The sequence below is a fragment of the Erythrolamprus reginae genome, chromosome 3 (genome assembly GCF_031021105.1).
Source record: "Erythrolamprus reginae isolate rEryReg1 chromosome 3, rEryReg1.hap1, whole genome shotgun sequence".
Classification (NCBI taxonomy): domain Eukaryota; kingdom Metazoa; phylum Chordata; class Lepidosauria; order Squamata; family Dipsadidae; genus Erythrolamprus; species Erythrolamprus reginae.
In genome coordinates this window covers 107,661,038-107,678,931 of record NC_091952.1, presented here as the reverse complement: position 1 = coordinate 107,678,931, position 17,894 = coordinate 107,661,038, and the positions used below count along the sequence as shown (strand labels likewise).

At 37.7% G+C, this 17,894-nt stretch overlaps 1 protein-coding gene across 1 annotated transcript in view; it reads right to left on the bottom strand.

Moving 5' to 3' along the window:
• The window catches only part of CDC73 (cell division cycle 73), a 132,712-nt gene that overhangs the window by 86,018 nt on the left and 28,800 nt on the right, over positions 1-17,894 (bottom strand). Inside the window, exons 3-8 of the mRNA XM_070746337.1 lie at positions 16,793-16,862; positions 14,158-14,220; positions 14,015-14,067; positions 13,309-13,397; positions 11,558-11,774; positions 87-185 (exon numbers count right to left, since the gene is read on the bottom strand). Of these exons, the coding sequence (XP_070602438.1) occupies positions 87-185; positions 11,558-11,774; positions 13,309-13,397; positions 14,015-14,067; positions 14,158-14,220; positions 16,793-16,862 (591 nt within the window). The remainder of the gene's footprint in view (positions 1-86; positions 186-11,557; positions 11,775-13,308; positions 13,398-14,014; positions 14,068-14,157; positions 14,221-16,792; positions 16,863-17,894) is intronic.

Here is a 17,894-nt window from a genome sequence, read left to right as displayed (position 1 = left end):
AAATAAAAATGAAGGAAAACAAGAAACAAAGAATTCCCATTTTTATTTTTTTTAAAGTAAAATTTTATTTTCTATTGCAGTATTACCATCGGTGCAGCATTTGGTGCTGGTCGTTGCTCAGGTGCACGGCCTTCTTCTCTAGCTTTGACTGATTGAAGAATTGCAAATATATTTTTGGCAAAGTTCTAAAATATGTAAATAAAAAAATAAATGAATAAAATACTGTTATATTTGTTTTACATCATTTCAGAAAACACCAGTTACACAAGTGAGTTATCAACTATAAAATGAATACTCCTAATAAATCAGAATATAGCTGTAAGACTAAACACAATTAAACATGCAACTGACATAGAAAATAAAACTGTATTCATGTGTGTATTTCATGATTGAAATACAAGGTGTTAAGTTTCACTCCTGGTGTTACTATTATATTGGGGAAGGTAGAATAATTTCATAAATCCCATGGCTCAAGTGGAGCATAATTTTCACAGCAGACATATGTCAGCTACTTAAAATACACTGAATATATTCTTAAGATGAACCTAACCTTCCCATTTTATATCCTAAATTCTATATTAACAGTTATGCTAAAATATAGGCATGATGCAAGCCAACAAACCAGTGAGTCAAGGATCATCAATACAGAATATCGGAATACCCACTCATTCAGGAGTGGGGGAGAGAGAGAAAGAAAGAAAGAAAGAGAAAGAGAGAGGGAGGGAGGGAGGGAGGGAGAGAGAGAGAGAGAGAGAGAGAGAGATATTTTTTATATTTATATATATAAGCACACATAGGCACACTATATATATATACATTTGTTTTTGTAGATATTCATGGGTATAGGTATGTAGGTTTTGGTGTCTTTTTGTGTAGGATTGAGAGTACCTTGGCAACATTTCGACAAGGTCATACTTGTCATCTTCAGGCTAGTGTTTTTGCCCATGTGCTGATGCAAACAAAGCGTTGTTAGAGCTGCCGTTTTTTAAATAAATGGGGGGGAGGGGTTATGTGGAATGCTGGCTTGGTTGCTGTAAGCCAATTGGTTGGCTGTGTTGTAACATCCTGATTGGTTCTTGATTAGCTGATGGAGTTGATGCTGTGACTCGTATGTTGACTAGGGCTAGTTTCCAGATGTCTGGTAAGTGTGAGTTATCATTCCGTTTGTTCCTGTTGGGAGGTGGGGATTTCTCTATTTCGATGGCTTCCAAAATTATTCTCTTGTTGAAGTGTTCAGTTTTGGAGATTAATTTGATTCTTTCAAAATCAATTTCATATCCTGGTGTTGGAAAAGGGAGGAAGTTTTTTCTTCTTTTCTGACTGCTTTCTTGTCTTCTGCCATGTGTGCATTTATTCTCCTATTATTTTGTCCAATGTATGTGGCGGGTACCTATAACAAACCTACACATGGAACATTTTGAAACCAATGCCTTAGATAAATCTGTACACAAACCCAAACTCTGGCTTAGATAGATGATACTTTAGTAATTTGGCACCATGGGAAAGAAAAACTGGACAACTTCCTAACACATCTCAACAGCCCACACCCCAAAATACAATTTATCATGGAAATAGAAGCCAACAACCAACTCCCCTTTCTGGACATCCTAATCTACAAAAAACCCAATGGTTCCCTAGGACATACCATCTACCAGATGAATACACATATCAACAGCTACTTAAATGCACAATCCCACCACCATCCTGCACAGATTGACTCCGTAGCCAAGACCCTCATCTCCAGAACCAAATGCCTAGCCAACAAAGATCACCTGAAAACTGAATGACACGTTCTCACAAACTTATTAATCTTCATTGTATTCCAAAGAAACACAATTACCAACCTGATCCAAAAGGAGACACTCCCCCACCCAAGAAACGAGACACAGAACAGGATAACGGCATCACCTTCCTCCCTTACAAAGGCACAACTGATAAAACCAGTTGGTTCATTGGCTTATATACAATTGTGTACTTTTGCCTTTCTGTTGAATTATTTCATCCAATGGTTCTCAACCTTTTCTTCACCATGGACGCCCTTTAAATATCTCTGGCTATGAGCAAGACCTAACTCAAGATTTTTGATGACATTTTGGCCCCCAAGTGTAAAGGACCACAGGTTGAGAATTGACTAGATTGCATTTCTTATATTAACTGAAAATAGAACATCCCCATTAAATTCCTTTAAAAAGGAAGATATGAAAATGGGGACACGTCCTCTTCTACATACATATCATATTTTCAACAAGGCTAAGACTATTCCATTTGGGTCTTTTTTCCTTCTTTCTTTCTTTTGAATAGAGTACAATCTACTGTCAATCATTTAAAGAGTATGACAAGATAAAGTAGATTATTAATATACAGTTCCATATTATGAAATTAGTTTATAAACTAAGTATAAAAACATATATTTTATTCTTTTTTCCAAAACAAGAAAAAGGGTTCCAACTCAATATGTATACAAACAAGTAAAAGGCAAGAAAAAAGGAAGCCTTGAGAGAAGTTAAAAACATGTAACATTTAAAGTGGGGGGGGGGGGGGAGAGTTCTTTTAACTATGCTGAAAGAGAAGCTGCAAAAGTGAAATGCATTATTCCTTTTAGAAGCTTAAAAATGACAAATTAGCATTTTATAAAAGGCACATATTTAACCAATTTGCATCAACTCTCAATATGCACTTCTTGAATGGCATATGTACACAACAGATGTCCTCCATTACTGTTAATTCTAAGTAATAATGAATGTATTCAGCAGCTGAGCTCCATAAAAACATTTATAATATACTAAATGGCTCTATTTTATTCATTATCATTATGAAAACATTAAAAACATAATAAGTAGATACATATTGTAAGTCTATATAAACATTAGGGGATCTTATGTTTGGGAATATTGACTATTTAGAAATATGGATTGCTTGTACTACTTTATATGCTTAACTTTAAATTTTCCCCTTCTTCAAAGTTAGATAAACAGAAGAAAATTAATTATAGTATGCTCTGAACATATACCGGTATGTAAGATTAAATGATTTTCAGAAGTAGATTTCTCCCCCTTTCAATTTAACTATATTTAAATTAATTTAGTGGCCCCAATATTAACTGCATAAGGAACTAACTATTCTAAACTTGTTCAAAAGGCTGTTTCTACTCTTGTCGTTAATATACTGAACAGTTTGTAATTCATTTGTTTGTTTAAGGTTAATATAAAATTGACTTAAAAGAAAAATTAGATCATACAAAACCATACAACACTTTAAAAAAATAAATGTTATCATGGCTCATCCACTATTCTGTCCCAAGGACTGAGAATAGCCAGGTTTTTAATACTTTTCTGAACATCATCAGGAGAGGAGCAATATGAAACTCTGGAAACAATGCTGCTATAGAAAATTAATGCTAGGGTCTATAATTGTTTGTCTTCCTGAGATGCAAACATTAGCCATTGGAGGTTAACAATTTTACAGAACTGAAGTTTTCAAAATGCCTTCTTCTCAAAAAGTGTGATAGAAACTACTGGTTACTAGGAAAGGGGAGAAATCCATGAAAAATTACCCAGTGTAATTCTTACACCTGTTCACAGAAGGGACATTGAATTAATTCCCCAAGCAAACCCTTCATTTTCACAATCTAAAGGGCTTTTAAAGTTTCAGAAACAGCTTGCATAATAGATTCTAAGTATCTGTGAGGAAGAGACAAAGAAAAGAAATAAGCAAATTCTTTTCTGTGATATTTAACATTTTGGTATTCAAAATCTGAATGCTTCAAGAGTCTTTTGTCAGTGCATGCTGTGCTTTCTAGTTTCAAAAATGATTTCTTGGACGTTCCTAGAAATCACAGTACGACATGAGCTTCTAAACAACAGAAGCCAGCTTTAAATGTGAATCATTTTCACTGGGTTTTTTTTTTACTTTCTCACAGAATGCTACTCTTTGAAATGCCTTCCTACTTTCAAGATGTGTATGTTATTGTCACCAAAGGAAAAACAGAAACTTCATGTTCATAGTACATCAAATATAAGTCCTTTGATTCCAGCTATTACTTGCAAAGTAACAACCGAACTGAACTATTACTTCAGCAAAGACAACGATGCATTTCACAGGCCACATAAAATTAAAACTCTATTAATTTTAATTAAGGCTTTTGATTGCAATAGTAAAAACTAAAACAAAATAAACTAAAGAAACCAAAGAAAAACAGACTGAAAGAATAAAAAGTGGAAGCAAAAAAAGAAAAAAGAAAATAAATATATAAAGAAGTAAAGGAAAACAGGAGGTTAAGAGACAGAGTAAGTATCATAAACATTGTAAAGATTTAGATACCAGTGTATCCTAAACTTAAGAACTTTTTTTTAAAAAAACCTCCACAAATGGGCACCTCCCCCCACTCTTCAAAGGAAATAGTCTCCTAGTCTACAACCGAACACTGGATTTAACAGACTTTTTCAAGAATACAAAGCAACAAGTCATTTTATATCTACTTATTTTATTTAATTTCTAGCTATAGAATTGTTGAAATTAAACATTAGTCCATTCTATAAAGAAAGCCTGATTTAAATTTTCTGGGTGAAGAATTCCCTCTAATAAATTTCTTTAGGATTCCTGTTACTATATGAATATAGGATTTGACTGTAATACTTTGCACACAAAGTCCATGCCTTATTTAACATGAATTATCACATTTAATTTACTATATTTATTATTTAAAAGTGCTCAATGTGAAATAAAAATGACTTAATTCCAGCAGCACTGTACTTAAAACAACTTAAAACAATCAGGGGGACTCTGCACAGAAATTAATGTTCATATCTTTATCATTTACTGTATACAATGAAGACTTGTTTTTAGTAACAGCAGCACTTTAAGTTTATCTGGTCAAAAGTGAGGCTAGCTGAAAGTAATGGGAAAAATTTCTAGTAAATATTTTTAAAACCAGAAGCTTATTTTTAAAGCCACTTAAGTTCAAGTGACGGATTGAAAATATAATAATGGATTCCTGGAGTTTCTAGTTATTGTTAAGTAATTAATTCTTTTCACAAATTGCAATGAAAGTAGTAATTAAAAAATATCTTTCATTAGAAAAAATGCTTGGATGCTCATTCCTTTCTATGAAGATAAGAACAATTAAAAACATATTTAAATAGTATTAATTTATGTAAAATTGTTAAGCAGTTATCAGAAATTCAAAAGCATAGTACAGCTGGTAGAAGAGTTCTGATTTGCAAACACTAACATTGCAATTCGATCGTATGCATATTTATTTAAATGAATTTTAAGAATTAAATCCATGCATCTAAAACATAAGCATTTTGAAAAGTAGACTAAAGCATATTTTTGTTTATTAATCTGTTTTTGAAATATAATTATTCCCCATCAACAAGTTAATATAAATCCTTCTAACTGACTTTGAAAAAATAGACTGTGGTTTCATTGTTTCAGAAATCAACTATACTGTTTCTTGTTGTGAGCAGCTCCGAGTCTTCGGAGAGGGGCAGCATACAAATCTAATTAATAATAATAATAATAATAATAATAATAATAATAATAATAACAACAACTCATATATATATATATATATATATATATATATATGTGTGTGTGTGTGTGTGTGTGTGTGTGTGTGTGTGTGTGTGTTAAATGTTTTTTAGCTGGAATTTTTAAAATTAAGGGAGACTAGTATAGATCCATTTCGTGGTTCAATTGCCTATATATATATATATTTCAAAAGACTGAAAGAGAACTACAAAAATCTGAACACAGGATAGAGCAGCAAAAACAAGAAAATTTTAACTCCATTGCTGTCATCTAGTAACTGACTGGATTTTTGTAGTTCAAATTTTATAGCTCTATTGAATGGTAAAAATTATTTAAAAGAATTATTTAAACTCCCTTTTTCTATGTGGTATTTTAAATCATCTTGATATTCAAAAAATTAATATAAAATGTTTGAAACTTAAACATATACAGAAATGTATAATCTGAATGAGTTGGCAGCAGTAACAGACTTAGTACTTTAAAACCTTGGAATTATAATAACCACATACATATTGCTGTTTAAAAATCTTCACAAATATGTAACAAGGCTACCATCTAGTGGTCTGACAGAAAATAAATGTAAAAAAAAATCTTTTATATTTCCTAGGGAGAAATATATAAACAGATTTTCAAGAAGTATTTTCCACATAAGCAGCAAAATGAATTAACTGCAAGGACTTTTCAAGAAACAGAGCTAAGCTAAGCAGTATTATAACATGTTACATATTCTTTAATTATCATTCGATAATTGTATGCCGCCCCGAGTCTTCGGAGTGGGGCGGCATACAAATCTAAGTAATAAATAAATAAATAAATAAATAAATTCGAATCTTTAATTATCATTTGAAATATTCCAGCCTACAAATCCATTTAAGAGTGCTTTAGAATTTTAGATAAAACCATAGTAATCAAAGATTCTGTTTAGAAAACCATGGAAACTGAGCAGAGATTGTAACTTTCCATCACCACTCTGCTACCGATAGTACAAACAATATTAGATGAACTTGTCCATCATTCAGAGAAGAATATCTGCCTTATTCTAAACAAATGAGAGGTACCTAGAACTAGAATAAAGTGGAAAATAACCTGTAAGTAGAGTTATTCTGAAACAAATATGAATAATGAATACAAGAAAAATCTTAACACTAGTTTCCAAATTTAATAGTCAGTGAGCATTAAGAGCATTAAGGCTATCCTTTGTTGTGTTCGGGCTCGTCATAACTTTACATAGATAATACTGCACCGCATTATTTCAAAAATAAACAACAACACAAACACATATACACATATATGTACGTTGGTAGGTGGAAATATACTCTGCTGAAAAAAAATAAAGGGAACACTTAAACAACACAATATAACTCCAAGTAAATCAAACTTCTGTGAAATCAAACTGTCCACTTAGGAAGCAACACTGATTGACAATCAGTTTCATGTACTGTTGTACAAATTCAACTTTGTACAGAACAATGTATTCAATGAGAATATTTCATTCAATCATTCATATATGATTCGACACAAAAAACATGTAACCCTTCCCTGGTACAGAGCTGAAGGGATTGGATACAGTAGCCTAGAGGTTAATTCTCTGCCTTACAAGGCAAAGGTTGCAAGTTCAGGTCCCAGTGAGGGTATGGCTAGCTGATGAGGCTAAAATAAGGCCAAAATAGATCTATCCTAGTCTCCCTTAATTTTCAAATTCAGCAAAAACATGACACACACACACACACACACACACACACGTTCAAGCAGAACCTTAACATTTAATAGGTAGTGGGATGTACATGTGTCTGCAGGTGGCTGGTGAGGCCTATACGGGCACAAATGTTCTGCCACATATTGGCAGACATGTGTGGGCACCATTGTCACAGCATTTGCAATTTGCATCCTTGGCTTTGTGGATGCAAATGCATCCTCTACTGCTCTGATTGTTATTCTGGCATCAGATTAAATTTGGCTCAGATGTCTGGCAGCCTTGGTGGATCAGCATGTGCCATGTTGGTCAATCATGCGCCAGGGTTTCCCAGGAGGTGGTGTCAATATCGAGGAACTTGAAGGAGGCTTTCAATGTGTCTTTGGAACACTTCCTTTGTCCCCCATGAGATCACTTTCCTTTAGACAGCTCACCATAGAGGAGCTGTTTAGGGATGCGATGGTCTGGCATCCCAGCAACATGGCCTGCCCAGTGTGTCTGGGCCTTCATTATCAGACTGGGAATTGATGGCAGGCCTTCTCTGCAGAGGACCTCAGCATCAGGCACCTTTATCCTGCCACCAGATACTCAGAATTCTACGAAGACAGGTCATGTGGAAGTGGTTCAATTGCCTATACAGTCCAAGTCTCACTGGCATACAACAGGAGAGTTAGCACTATTTCCTGGTAGACTTTGAGTTTGTAGCAAGGCTTATTCCACGTCAGTTCCACACGTCCATCATTAGTCTGCCAAATGCAGAGCTTGCCTTGGCAATTCTGCAGTTGACCTCATTGTCAATTGTCACTGCACAGGAGAGGGTACTGCCTAGGTATGTAAATTGGTCCGCCTTACTTGTAGCTTTTGTCCCTTTACTGTGATGATGGACTCTTGGTATTTGGCTTTCGGATTTGGCTGATGCATCATTTCAGTCTTCTTTATGTTGATAAGGAGACCAAAGTTGTTGCATGCTGCTGCAAAATTATCCACACTGGTTTGCATTTCCTGCTCTGATCCCCGAGTCCCCAGAGAGGGGCAGCATGCAAATCCAATACATAAATAAATAAATACAGGGCACAGTCATCAGGAAAGAGGAGATCACATAGCACAGTCTCCTTTGTCTTGGTGACAGTCTGGATTCTTCGAAGGTTGAATAGTTTCCCATTGGTCCTGTCGGTATGTATGTATATGTGTGTGTGTGTGTTTACATACATATATACATACATACATATGTTGCAGTTTTGCATGACTGCAGAAACCTGCAAACAGTTGTAAATGCTAAGTGCCCAAGATGGTGTGTGTGTGTGTGTGTGTGTGTAGCAGATATCAGAATTTTGAATCCAGGTGATAGTTTTTCGGGGTCCTGTCATACATTTAAATGATTGCTAAGCAAGCTATTGTAAATTGAGAATTATCTGTACATTATAGTTGGGTTTTATCTTGCATGGGATTAAATTTGGCTTCATTTGGATATGTATGACAGGACCCAAAAAAATTACTACCACTTGGTTTCAAAGATCTGATATCTGCTACACACACACACACACACACACACACACACAAAACACACCATCTTGGGCATTCAGCATTTACAGTTGTTTGCACGTTCCTGCAATCATGCAAAACTGCAATTTATGATGTTTTTGTTGGGAAACAACACTTACTTCCAAATTCTGGCAAAAGAATGCCCCCTAGTGAACAATGGGTTCACTTAATGACCATATTATTTGCTTAATTACAGTTGTATTTGCTTGTTATCCACTGCACTTGCTTAACAAATATAACCACTGCAAAAAAAAAAAGAGTTTGTAAAATCAGGTGCCATCACATGGTGACCCAATTTATGTCTTTCATGACTTATGGCTGAAATTGTGTCTAATTATGGTTGTTGAGACTACCTATATATTTCTCAAAAAGATATATAAAAACTGCAATATTGCAAGTTGACTACTGTAATCATAAACTTTGTTCTGCCTATTGTTAAAAAAAGTAGTCAATATTTATATTGCTTAGAATTCAAATAGAATTTCAGGATAGGCAGTAGGTAATAGGCAGACAATTCTGCAACTAGATGTGAAGTATAGTAATGTCTGAATGGGAAATGGAAGTTTGACAAACTTATTTCTGAAATCAGCATTTTAAACTTCTTGACTAAATAATAAAATTTAACAAGAACGCACACTTCCCTCCACAAATGTAAAGTGTCACTAATAAAATTACAGTGGATTGCCTTAGTTTCTTTAGTAAAAAACTCCCTCAAGTTCTAAAGAAAAGTTACTAGCATATTCCCAAATTATCACATTTTTCGGAGAATAAGACACACCTGAGTTTTTGGGGAGGAATGTAGGAGAAAGAATCTGCTTACAGATATTCATCTGGCTAGCATCCTTAGTCTGGTCAGTTTCAGCACATTATTTTATCCCCTGGTTAGGGCTTTTAAAAAATCTTATTTGGAGAGAGTAACAATGAAAGACCTTACAAGCTGACAAGAGCTGAGAATATTGTTAGCACCTGGTTACATTTGAAGCAAGTTAGAGCAATGAAATTTTTTTTTGCAAAGACCTGGGGCTTGGAAAACATTCTTTGCAAAGAGTAACAATGAAAGATCTTGCAAGCCAGTAAGAGCTGGAAACATTGTTAGCACCTGGTTAGGGCTGGAAAGAAACTTTTGCAGAAAGGGTTTGAAAACATTATTCACAGAGAGTAACAGTGAAAGAACCTGCAAAGCAAGAGCTGGGAAGATCATTAGCACCTAGTTATTACTTGGGGGGGGGGGGGGCTGTATTCAGAGTTTAAGATGCACCTGAATTTTCAGCCACTTTTAGGGAGGAAAAAGATGTATCTTATACTCTGAAAAATATGGTAATAACATTAGAAAACATAGCATTATACAAATAAGCTGATTTTAAGCCATTATTAATTCACAAGACAATAATATATGTCTTTAAACCAGATGCAAATTTAATCTAGGATGATCCAAAGATAAACCACATGAACTATTTATTTTTGTATCACACATTAAAATATTAAAAATACAAATTCCAACTCCTAGACAGTACTGTATTTTTCAGAGTATAATACACATCTTTTTCCTCCCTAAAAGAGGCTGAAAATTTGGGTGAGTCTTATACTTTGAATATAGCTTTTTTGAAGCTTTTTTCCCAGCCCTAACTAGGTGCTAACAATCTTCCCACTTCCTGCTCCATCCGAAGATTTTTTTTCAGCCCTAAGTTTTTGCAGGCTTGTTTTCATTCCTACTTCCTCTGAAAAAAGCTTTCTCAGCCCTAATCAGGTATAAAGTAATGTGCTGAAGCTGAACAGACTAAGGACTCTAGCCAGATTAATACCTGGTAGGTAGATTTATTTCCCCTATTTTCGTCCCCCCCAAATTAAGGTGTATCTTATATTCTAAAATATATGGTATATATTATACATGCAATTTAATCATATATGAAAACAGTTTCTGAGTATTTTTCAGAAATTAAAAACTTTATTTTCATCCAGTTTTGTAATCCAAAGCTATGTTTTGCCCCAGCTTCGGATCACAAAGAACACAGCACACACAAAGTCTGTACAAACCTTTGTTAACTAATTAAGGACTACTAATGAGCTTTCTTAGTAGTTGCCAAACATAAATACATTTTAAAACAGTCTTTTTTGAACACCAGCTGTAAATTCAACTTCCTTAACAGCCAGCAGGAATCCATGAAATAATAACTCAATTCTGAGTCAACAGACTTGTAGATAACAGCAATCTTATGGTGGTTGGCAAAAGGCCTGAAAAAATGCCGAGAGATAACAAGATTTCTGGAGTCAAGGGATGAAGGAATAGGAATGAAGATGTTTCCTGCAAATTGCTTCCTTCTTTGTCATCTCATAAGTAGGCTAGGGGAGTGGCCAATTAGCTCAAAGCCTTATTGCCGAGGAGACTTCCTACTGAGGAACCATTCCTGCCTTTTGGCAGCTCTGCATGCCCATGCACTGAGAATAAACTCCTCTTCTTCCTCATCACTGATTGGAGCTTCTGGCTGAATCTCTGCTCTGGCACCAAATCCTCTTCAGCCTCCTCACTGTCCAACTCGGGGGCCAGCTGCACAGGCTATTGGTGCATCACAACAGCTTCTTTGCTGTTGGAATCAGATACCAGCTCCATGGGCTGCTGGTGGGCCACAAGCTAGAGGTGAAGGTGGAGCTTTAATATTTCTGAGTTTTATTTATTACACATTATTTTGCATACATTTTATCTCATTTATTAACGTGCATTGTGTTCTTCCTAAACAGTGAGGAAAGAGCACCTTCTTGATATCAGATAAAAGTATAATAAACCAATATTACCTTGCCGGTGCTCTGTAAAATGGTAGTTCTTGTCCTCCATACCCTTTCTCTGCTGACAATATCTCTAGTAACATCAAATTCTGCATCAACAAAACTTCTTTGTTTAAGAGCAGTTATATCATCATCTAAATCAGTCTTAATTGTGGCCCTTTTCTTGGCCATAATTTTGGCTTTGATAGCTGCAATTTTTTCCACAGACATGGCTTCGGATAAAGATCTAGAAAAAAATGATTAGAAATTGGAGCAGTTATAAATTGGCATTAGCAGTTCAATTGTGCTGCTAAACAAATGTTTCTTGGTAAACTATTAACAAAGTTAGAATTTCAATTCTATCAGTAGGCAATTCCAAAGATAAAGCTGCAAAAAACCTGTCATCCTTTCAATACTTTTATTTATTAGTATTGTGAATAAGTATTGTACTATACTGTACTATAAATAAGTATTATTAAAAAAACATAACTAAGAAAATGAAATAAAAGGGTGTTTTATGATTGCTATCTCAATTCCATATTAAGTCTAAAAATGTATATAATCAGCACACCATTCCCACTGTTGCTCAGTGGCAACAGAAGTGGAAACCAGATATTTTGTGATTGTTTTCAAGTGATAGAAAAAGCCTGGTTTAGCTAATATTTTTATAAAAATGAAAAAATATTCTAATATTAGGTAAAATAAGTTCAACAGACATCCAATAGTATTCTCCCATGCTTAGAAATGTCTTTTGAATAAAGTCAATATCCGTACTTCATTCATTTTCCTAAAGTTTGTAATTACTTTGGGGCTGCTGAACCAGACTTTGAAATAATTGTTTAAACCATTGGCAAATTTATATGGTTCATTACTACTACTTAATTCAACTAGATTCACACTGAACAGCCAATATCAAAAATTTCAGGGTACTCTTTTAAATGAAAAATATCTTTTTGTCAGTTAGAGGTATTTCTAATTGCATATTCTAAAATGATATAAATTGTCATTTTTAAATTATTTACTACAGTCACCATGTTTTTAATCCCAAGGTATGCTGAATTTTAACAATTTGCTATTTTTGCAATGACAAATTTGAGAAAAATCTAGTAGCCATACTATTGTTAACGTACTGTATTTTTTGCACTATAAGACACACTTCCATCCCACCCCAAAAACTGGGTGAAAATGTCTATATATATTATACAGCAAATATTGTTGTGGTGGGAGAGAGATTGGTGCGGCAGCGGCATTCACCATCACCGCCTGTCACCACTGCTACCATTCGCTGCCACCAGGGAACACTGGAGCCTTTGCTGCCAAGCAGCTAATCAGCAGTTGGATCAGCCTCCTTGAATACCACCGATCAACTATTCTAGGTGCTGGGGATTGCCACCATCAATCACAGGTGGCAGTGATCGGTGGCGGCAATCTCCATCCCCTAGAACAGCTGATCAGTATTCCGAGAGGCCAATTCAGCTGCCAATCAGCTGTTCGGCAAGCAAAGTCTCCAATGTTTCCAGCTCAGCTCAGTTGACTGGTGGTGGGCGCAATGGAGCTGAGGCCTGATGAGCCACGTACTGGGGCTGTAATAACGTGCTGAACTTGACTAGGCTGTTTGCTGTTAGGACGCTAGCCAGATGAATACTGGATGGATGCTGGGAGATAGAGGGATATCCCCCCCCCCCCCAATCTAAAGGGCCTTATTGTCCGGTGCAAAAAGTACAGTGCGAAAAATACAGTAATTCTTAAATTAGAAATAGTACAAAGAAATCAAAACTTGCCTGATCTGCTCTGTCTGCACAATGCCTTCCTTATGTCCTTCCAGCCGAGCTGCCAAACGTTCTTTGTCAAGCCGTACACATTCTTCATCCTTATAGAGAGAATATTGCTCATAATTTATTTCTTTATTTCTTACTAGAATAACCAAGAGTTGACAAACGTGAAACTGGAACATTTAAATTAAAGACTATGCACAGGATGGTCTTTCTAATTACTTTCTAATAGACAGTATTTTCAATATTTATATGTATCAGTTACAAATAAAAATCAAGTTAAATTTCAATTGTTCAATCTACCCAGAAAAAGTTCAGAAAGCCTCTTAGAAAATATTGATTTCACACTGTGCAATTTAACCAAGTAGGAATTACAGTACTGACAGTACTAGTTCAGTGGCTCTAATCATTTTTTATTGATCAACAAAGCTAATCTATCCACACCCAGTGTCAAACTGAAGATAAAACAAACACTGTGTTACAGAAAAATTCAATGTAACTAATTCTAGTCCTTTAATGATACATTGAATTTCAAACATTGCTGTTTACAGTTCTTAAGTTGTAGTTCAAAAGGGATGAGTTGCATTCATATTTACATACATTACATACATACCCTATAGAAGATAATAATGGAAGAAAAAAAATCTGAATAGTTTTAAAACAATTAAACAAGCTTCATCTTATTCTATAAAAACTTTGCATGAAACCAATTTACCTCTATTCTTGGTTTCTTAGCTTCTGCTAATATTTCATCAGCTGCTCTTTTAACTGCAAGAAAAAGAGAAAATAATAACCATTAAAGAAAAGCTTTACATTTTTTTTACTAATGAAATATTTAATTATTAAACTAAACTGTACCTTGAGTAGATCGCTGGAGACCTATTTCCAATGGTGCACTTCTATCTATACTTGACGATGTTGCTAAAAAATTATAAATACAGACAAAAATGAATAAGTGTTTTTAGAATACTCAAAGTGAAAACAGAGAGGTGAATATAAAAATGAAACAGTAACCAGGCTATATTAAAATATCAGAACATGAATTCCTTACATAATAAGCAGGGTTGCCTTTGTGTCTATGGAAGTATCTCTTGCTATCAAATTTAATCGTAGCACTGAAGGTACTGGGAGACTACTTCCATGACAGAGAACTGGCTTTAAGCATTTTTCTAATATCAACAGAACTGTCTTGGTACCCACCTATCAGGCTACATTTCCATCTCAGTTCAACAGGGAATCTAGAACATTACATAGAATGTGTCCACAGTAAATATAACTGTTACCAAAAGAAACACTTCTGAGTACCACTGAGTACCTGCTGTTATTTTTAAAAACTAAAATAATAGAAAATAATAAGAAACAGCAACCCAAAGTTCTGTCTGATAATGTCCCCACCAAAATGATAGGGGGCATCCTAGTAATCAAGGGAAGAGCGCCCCATATGGTGTAACGTTCAAGGTATTTGACTAATAAGAGTGTGACCAAAGTTCTAATCTAACCATAAGTCAAAGAAACTTTCTCGGTACCTTTGAATTAGGCATTTTCTCTTACCTGAACCTACCTAAGAGGACTGGTCTTATGATGAAAACAGGAGGAAACACTATAGGTGCCACTTAAATTTTTGTACAAAACATGGGATATAAATCAATGTCATTCATTTATCTCCTAGTAAATGTGCCTTTTTTGACCTGACAGTGCCAATATAATGAATGCCCTGCATTGGAAACTTCCGAGTAAAAACTAATAGAATTAGAATACAATTAGAAATAATTCTAATACTTGATTGACCAAAACATATCTATATCAAGAAAGTAAATATTTTTTTCTTATCAAGCACCACCAATATGTGATGCTGACTGGAGATGGATAAGAGGGAAAGAAAATTTTCTTTTTTTCCCCCCCTGAACCTTTGCATTTTATTATTGGCTTTTTCATACTGAATGTTTCTAGTAGTTACTTCTTCGTGTTTTAAATCAGGCCCTCAGAAACAGTCAGTGAGAGAGAAGAACTTGTTTTTCTTTTTTAACATCAGTTAGTTATATATTTGACACCAGATTCAAATACAGTAATACCTCGACTTACGAATTTAATTGGTGCCGGGAGGAGGCTCGTAAGTCGAAAAGCTCGTAAGACGAAACATTGTTTCCCATAGGAATCAATGGAAAAGCAATTAATGCGTGCAAGCCCAAAAATCAAAAACTGACCGCCACCACCGAAGGAGGCTTAAGCCTCCAGATCCTCCCCGCCCCTTTGCCATGCATGTCATCCTGCATGCAGGATGCCATGCAGTCAGGAAGGTCATCCTTCTCCCCCCTCCCAGCCAAAAACACAAAGGCGGTCTGCCAGGCGGCTACCCCCGCTCCAAGCCTCCTTTCTGTTTGTTTTGTCTCTGGGTCTGCGGAGGGAGGGAGGGAAGCAGAGCAGGGTGGCAGGCGAGGCGACCGCCTCTCCGTTCGCCAAGCACCGCGGGGAAGGAGGGAGAGAGAAGCAGGCGGGCAGCAGCCGTGGCAGAGGCCAAGTCTCGCTCCGGGCTGTGCCCCCTCCGAGCGCTCACCGCCTGTCCTTGTCAGCGGCCCAGCCACCTTCACCCGCCCGGAAACTGCCAGAGGGGCTTTCTCCGGAGGGGCTCTACCAGAGGGGCACACGGGGAACGGCTTGAACCGCCGCCTTCTCCTTTCCCCGTGGGAGCGCCGCACCTCTTGTCTGCCCGGCCCGAGAGGCACGAAACCAGTGTTCATGCCGGGCGACCCGCCTGGAACGCCAGCAATGCCGCCGGGTCGATTGCCGAGTGGGGGCGGGGCGCGGGAGGAGGCAGCGCCGCACCGGCCCCCTCAGGCCGCTCTGTCCGGGATGGGGCTCCTCCGGAGGGACGCACAGGGTCTCGGGAGGAGCCCCATCCCAGGCGGAGCGGCCTGAGGGGGCCGGTGTGGCGCTACCTCCTCCCGCGCCCCGCCCCCGCTCGGCAATCGGCCCGGCGGCAATGCTGGCGTTCCAGGCGGGCCGCCCGGCAGGAGCGGCGGTTTCGTGCCTCTCGGGCCGGGCAGACAAGAGGTGCGGCGCTCCCACGGGGTAGGGAGAAGGCGGCGGTTCAAGCCCTTCCCCCTGCGCCCCTCCGGAGGAGCCCCTCTGGCGGTTGTCCGGGCAGGTGAAGGTGGCTGGGCCGCTGACAGGGACAGGCGGTGAGCGCTCGGAGGGAGCACAGCCCGGAGCGAGACTTGGCCTCGGCTCGTATCTCGAATTTGAGCTCGGGAGTAGAACAGAAATATCTCTCCCCTCCTAGCTCGTATCTCGAAATGCTCGTATATAGAGCAGCTCGTATCTAGAGGTACTAATGTAGTCTCATCTAATCAAGTAAAACACTTGATTTGATATTTTAATTTCTGGTAAAGGGACTAAAATTATTCAGCCTTGTAATATGAGAAAATACTCGTGAGTTCATGGTCATATTTTTAGGAATAATACTTAATAATAAGCTGTCATGTTTTTCACTCACAAGTTTCTCCATTAAGATATGCAAGGAGATCTTTTCTGTCAGGTCTTCTTACTACAGGAATGTTTTCAGTCTGAAAGGAAAAACAATTGTCTTAATGCAATAATGTAAAAGTCACAAAATTGGTATTTTGCTATGAGCCTACATAACATAGTTAAATCTTAGCTAGACTTTCAAATCTACTAATATAGTTAAGCAAAAATACAATGCTCATACACTATCATTTATATCATCATATTTTGTCAGCAGAATTAGATGAATGTAATCACATTCATCAAACAATTTGCTGACACTTAGTGCTAAGGGTATTTCTGTATTGTTTAGGTAAAACATTACAATATTTTGTTTTAAAATACAGTGATCCCTCGAGTATCGCGAGGGTTACATTCCAAGACCTCTCGCGATAATCGATTTTTTGCGATATAGTGGTGCGGAAGTAAAAACACCATCTGCACATGCACGCCCTTTTTTCCATGGCCGCGCATGCGCAGATGGTGGAGCCAGGGAGCAATGAAAGTGCGGAAGCCGACAAAGATTGCTTTGAATGTCGGCTTCCCCCGCCCCCCCAGCGTGTCCGGCGCCCTCGCCGCTACTGCCCGCCCGCCGCTCCCCCGCCCGATCCACCCCTCTCACCGGCTTTCGGACACGGGTCCTCCTGCAGCAGCGCTGCCGAGCAGATCAGCTGCTGGGCAGCCGAAGAAACCTTCCCTGGGTCTTCCCCGCCGCCCACGCAAAGGGGAAACCCCGATCTTCAGCTCCTCGCTGCTGCCGTGCTGCCGAGCAGATCAGCTGCTGGGCAGCCGAAGAAACCTTCCCTGGGTCTTCCCCGCCACCCACGCAAAGGGGAAACCCCGATCTTCGGCTCCTCGCTGCTGCCCGCCCGCCGCTCGCTCCGCCGCCCATGCTCGAGAGCAAGAGGGGGAGAGATAGAGAAAGAGAGAAAAGGAAAGAAAGAGATGAGAGAGGGAGGAAGAGAGTGTGAGAGAGGAAGAAGCAAGATAGAGAAAGAGAGAGAGAAAGAAAGATGAGAAAGGAAGGAAGAGAGTGATATCATCGGGTGGGAAAAACCGAGGTATAGCAAAAAAACTGTGGAGTATTTTTTAAT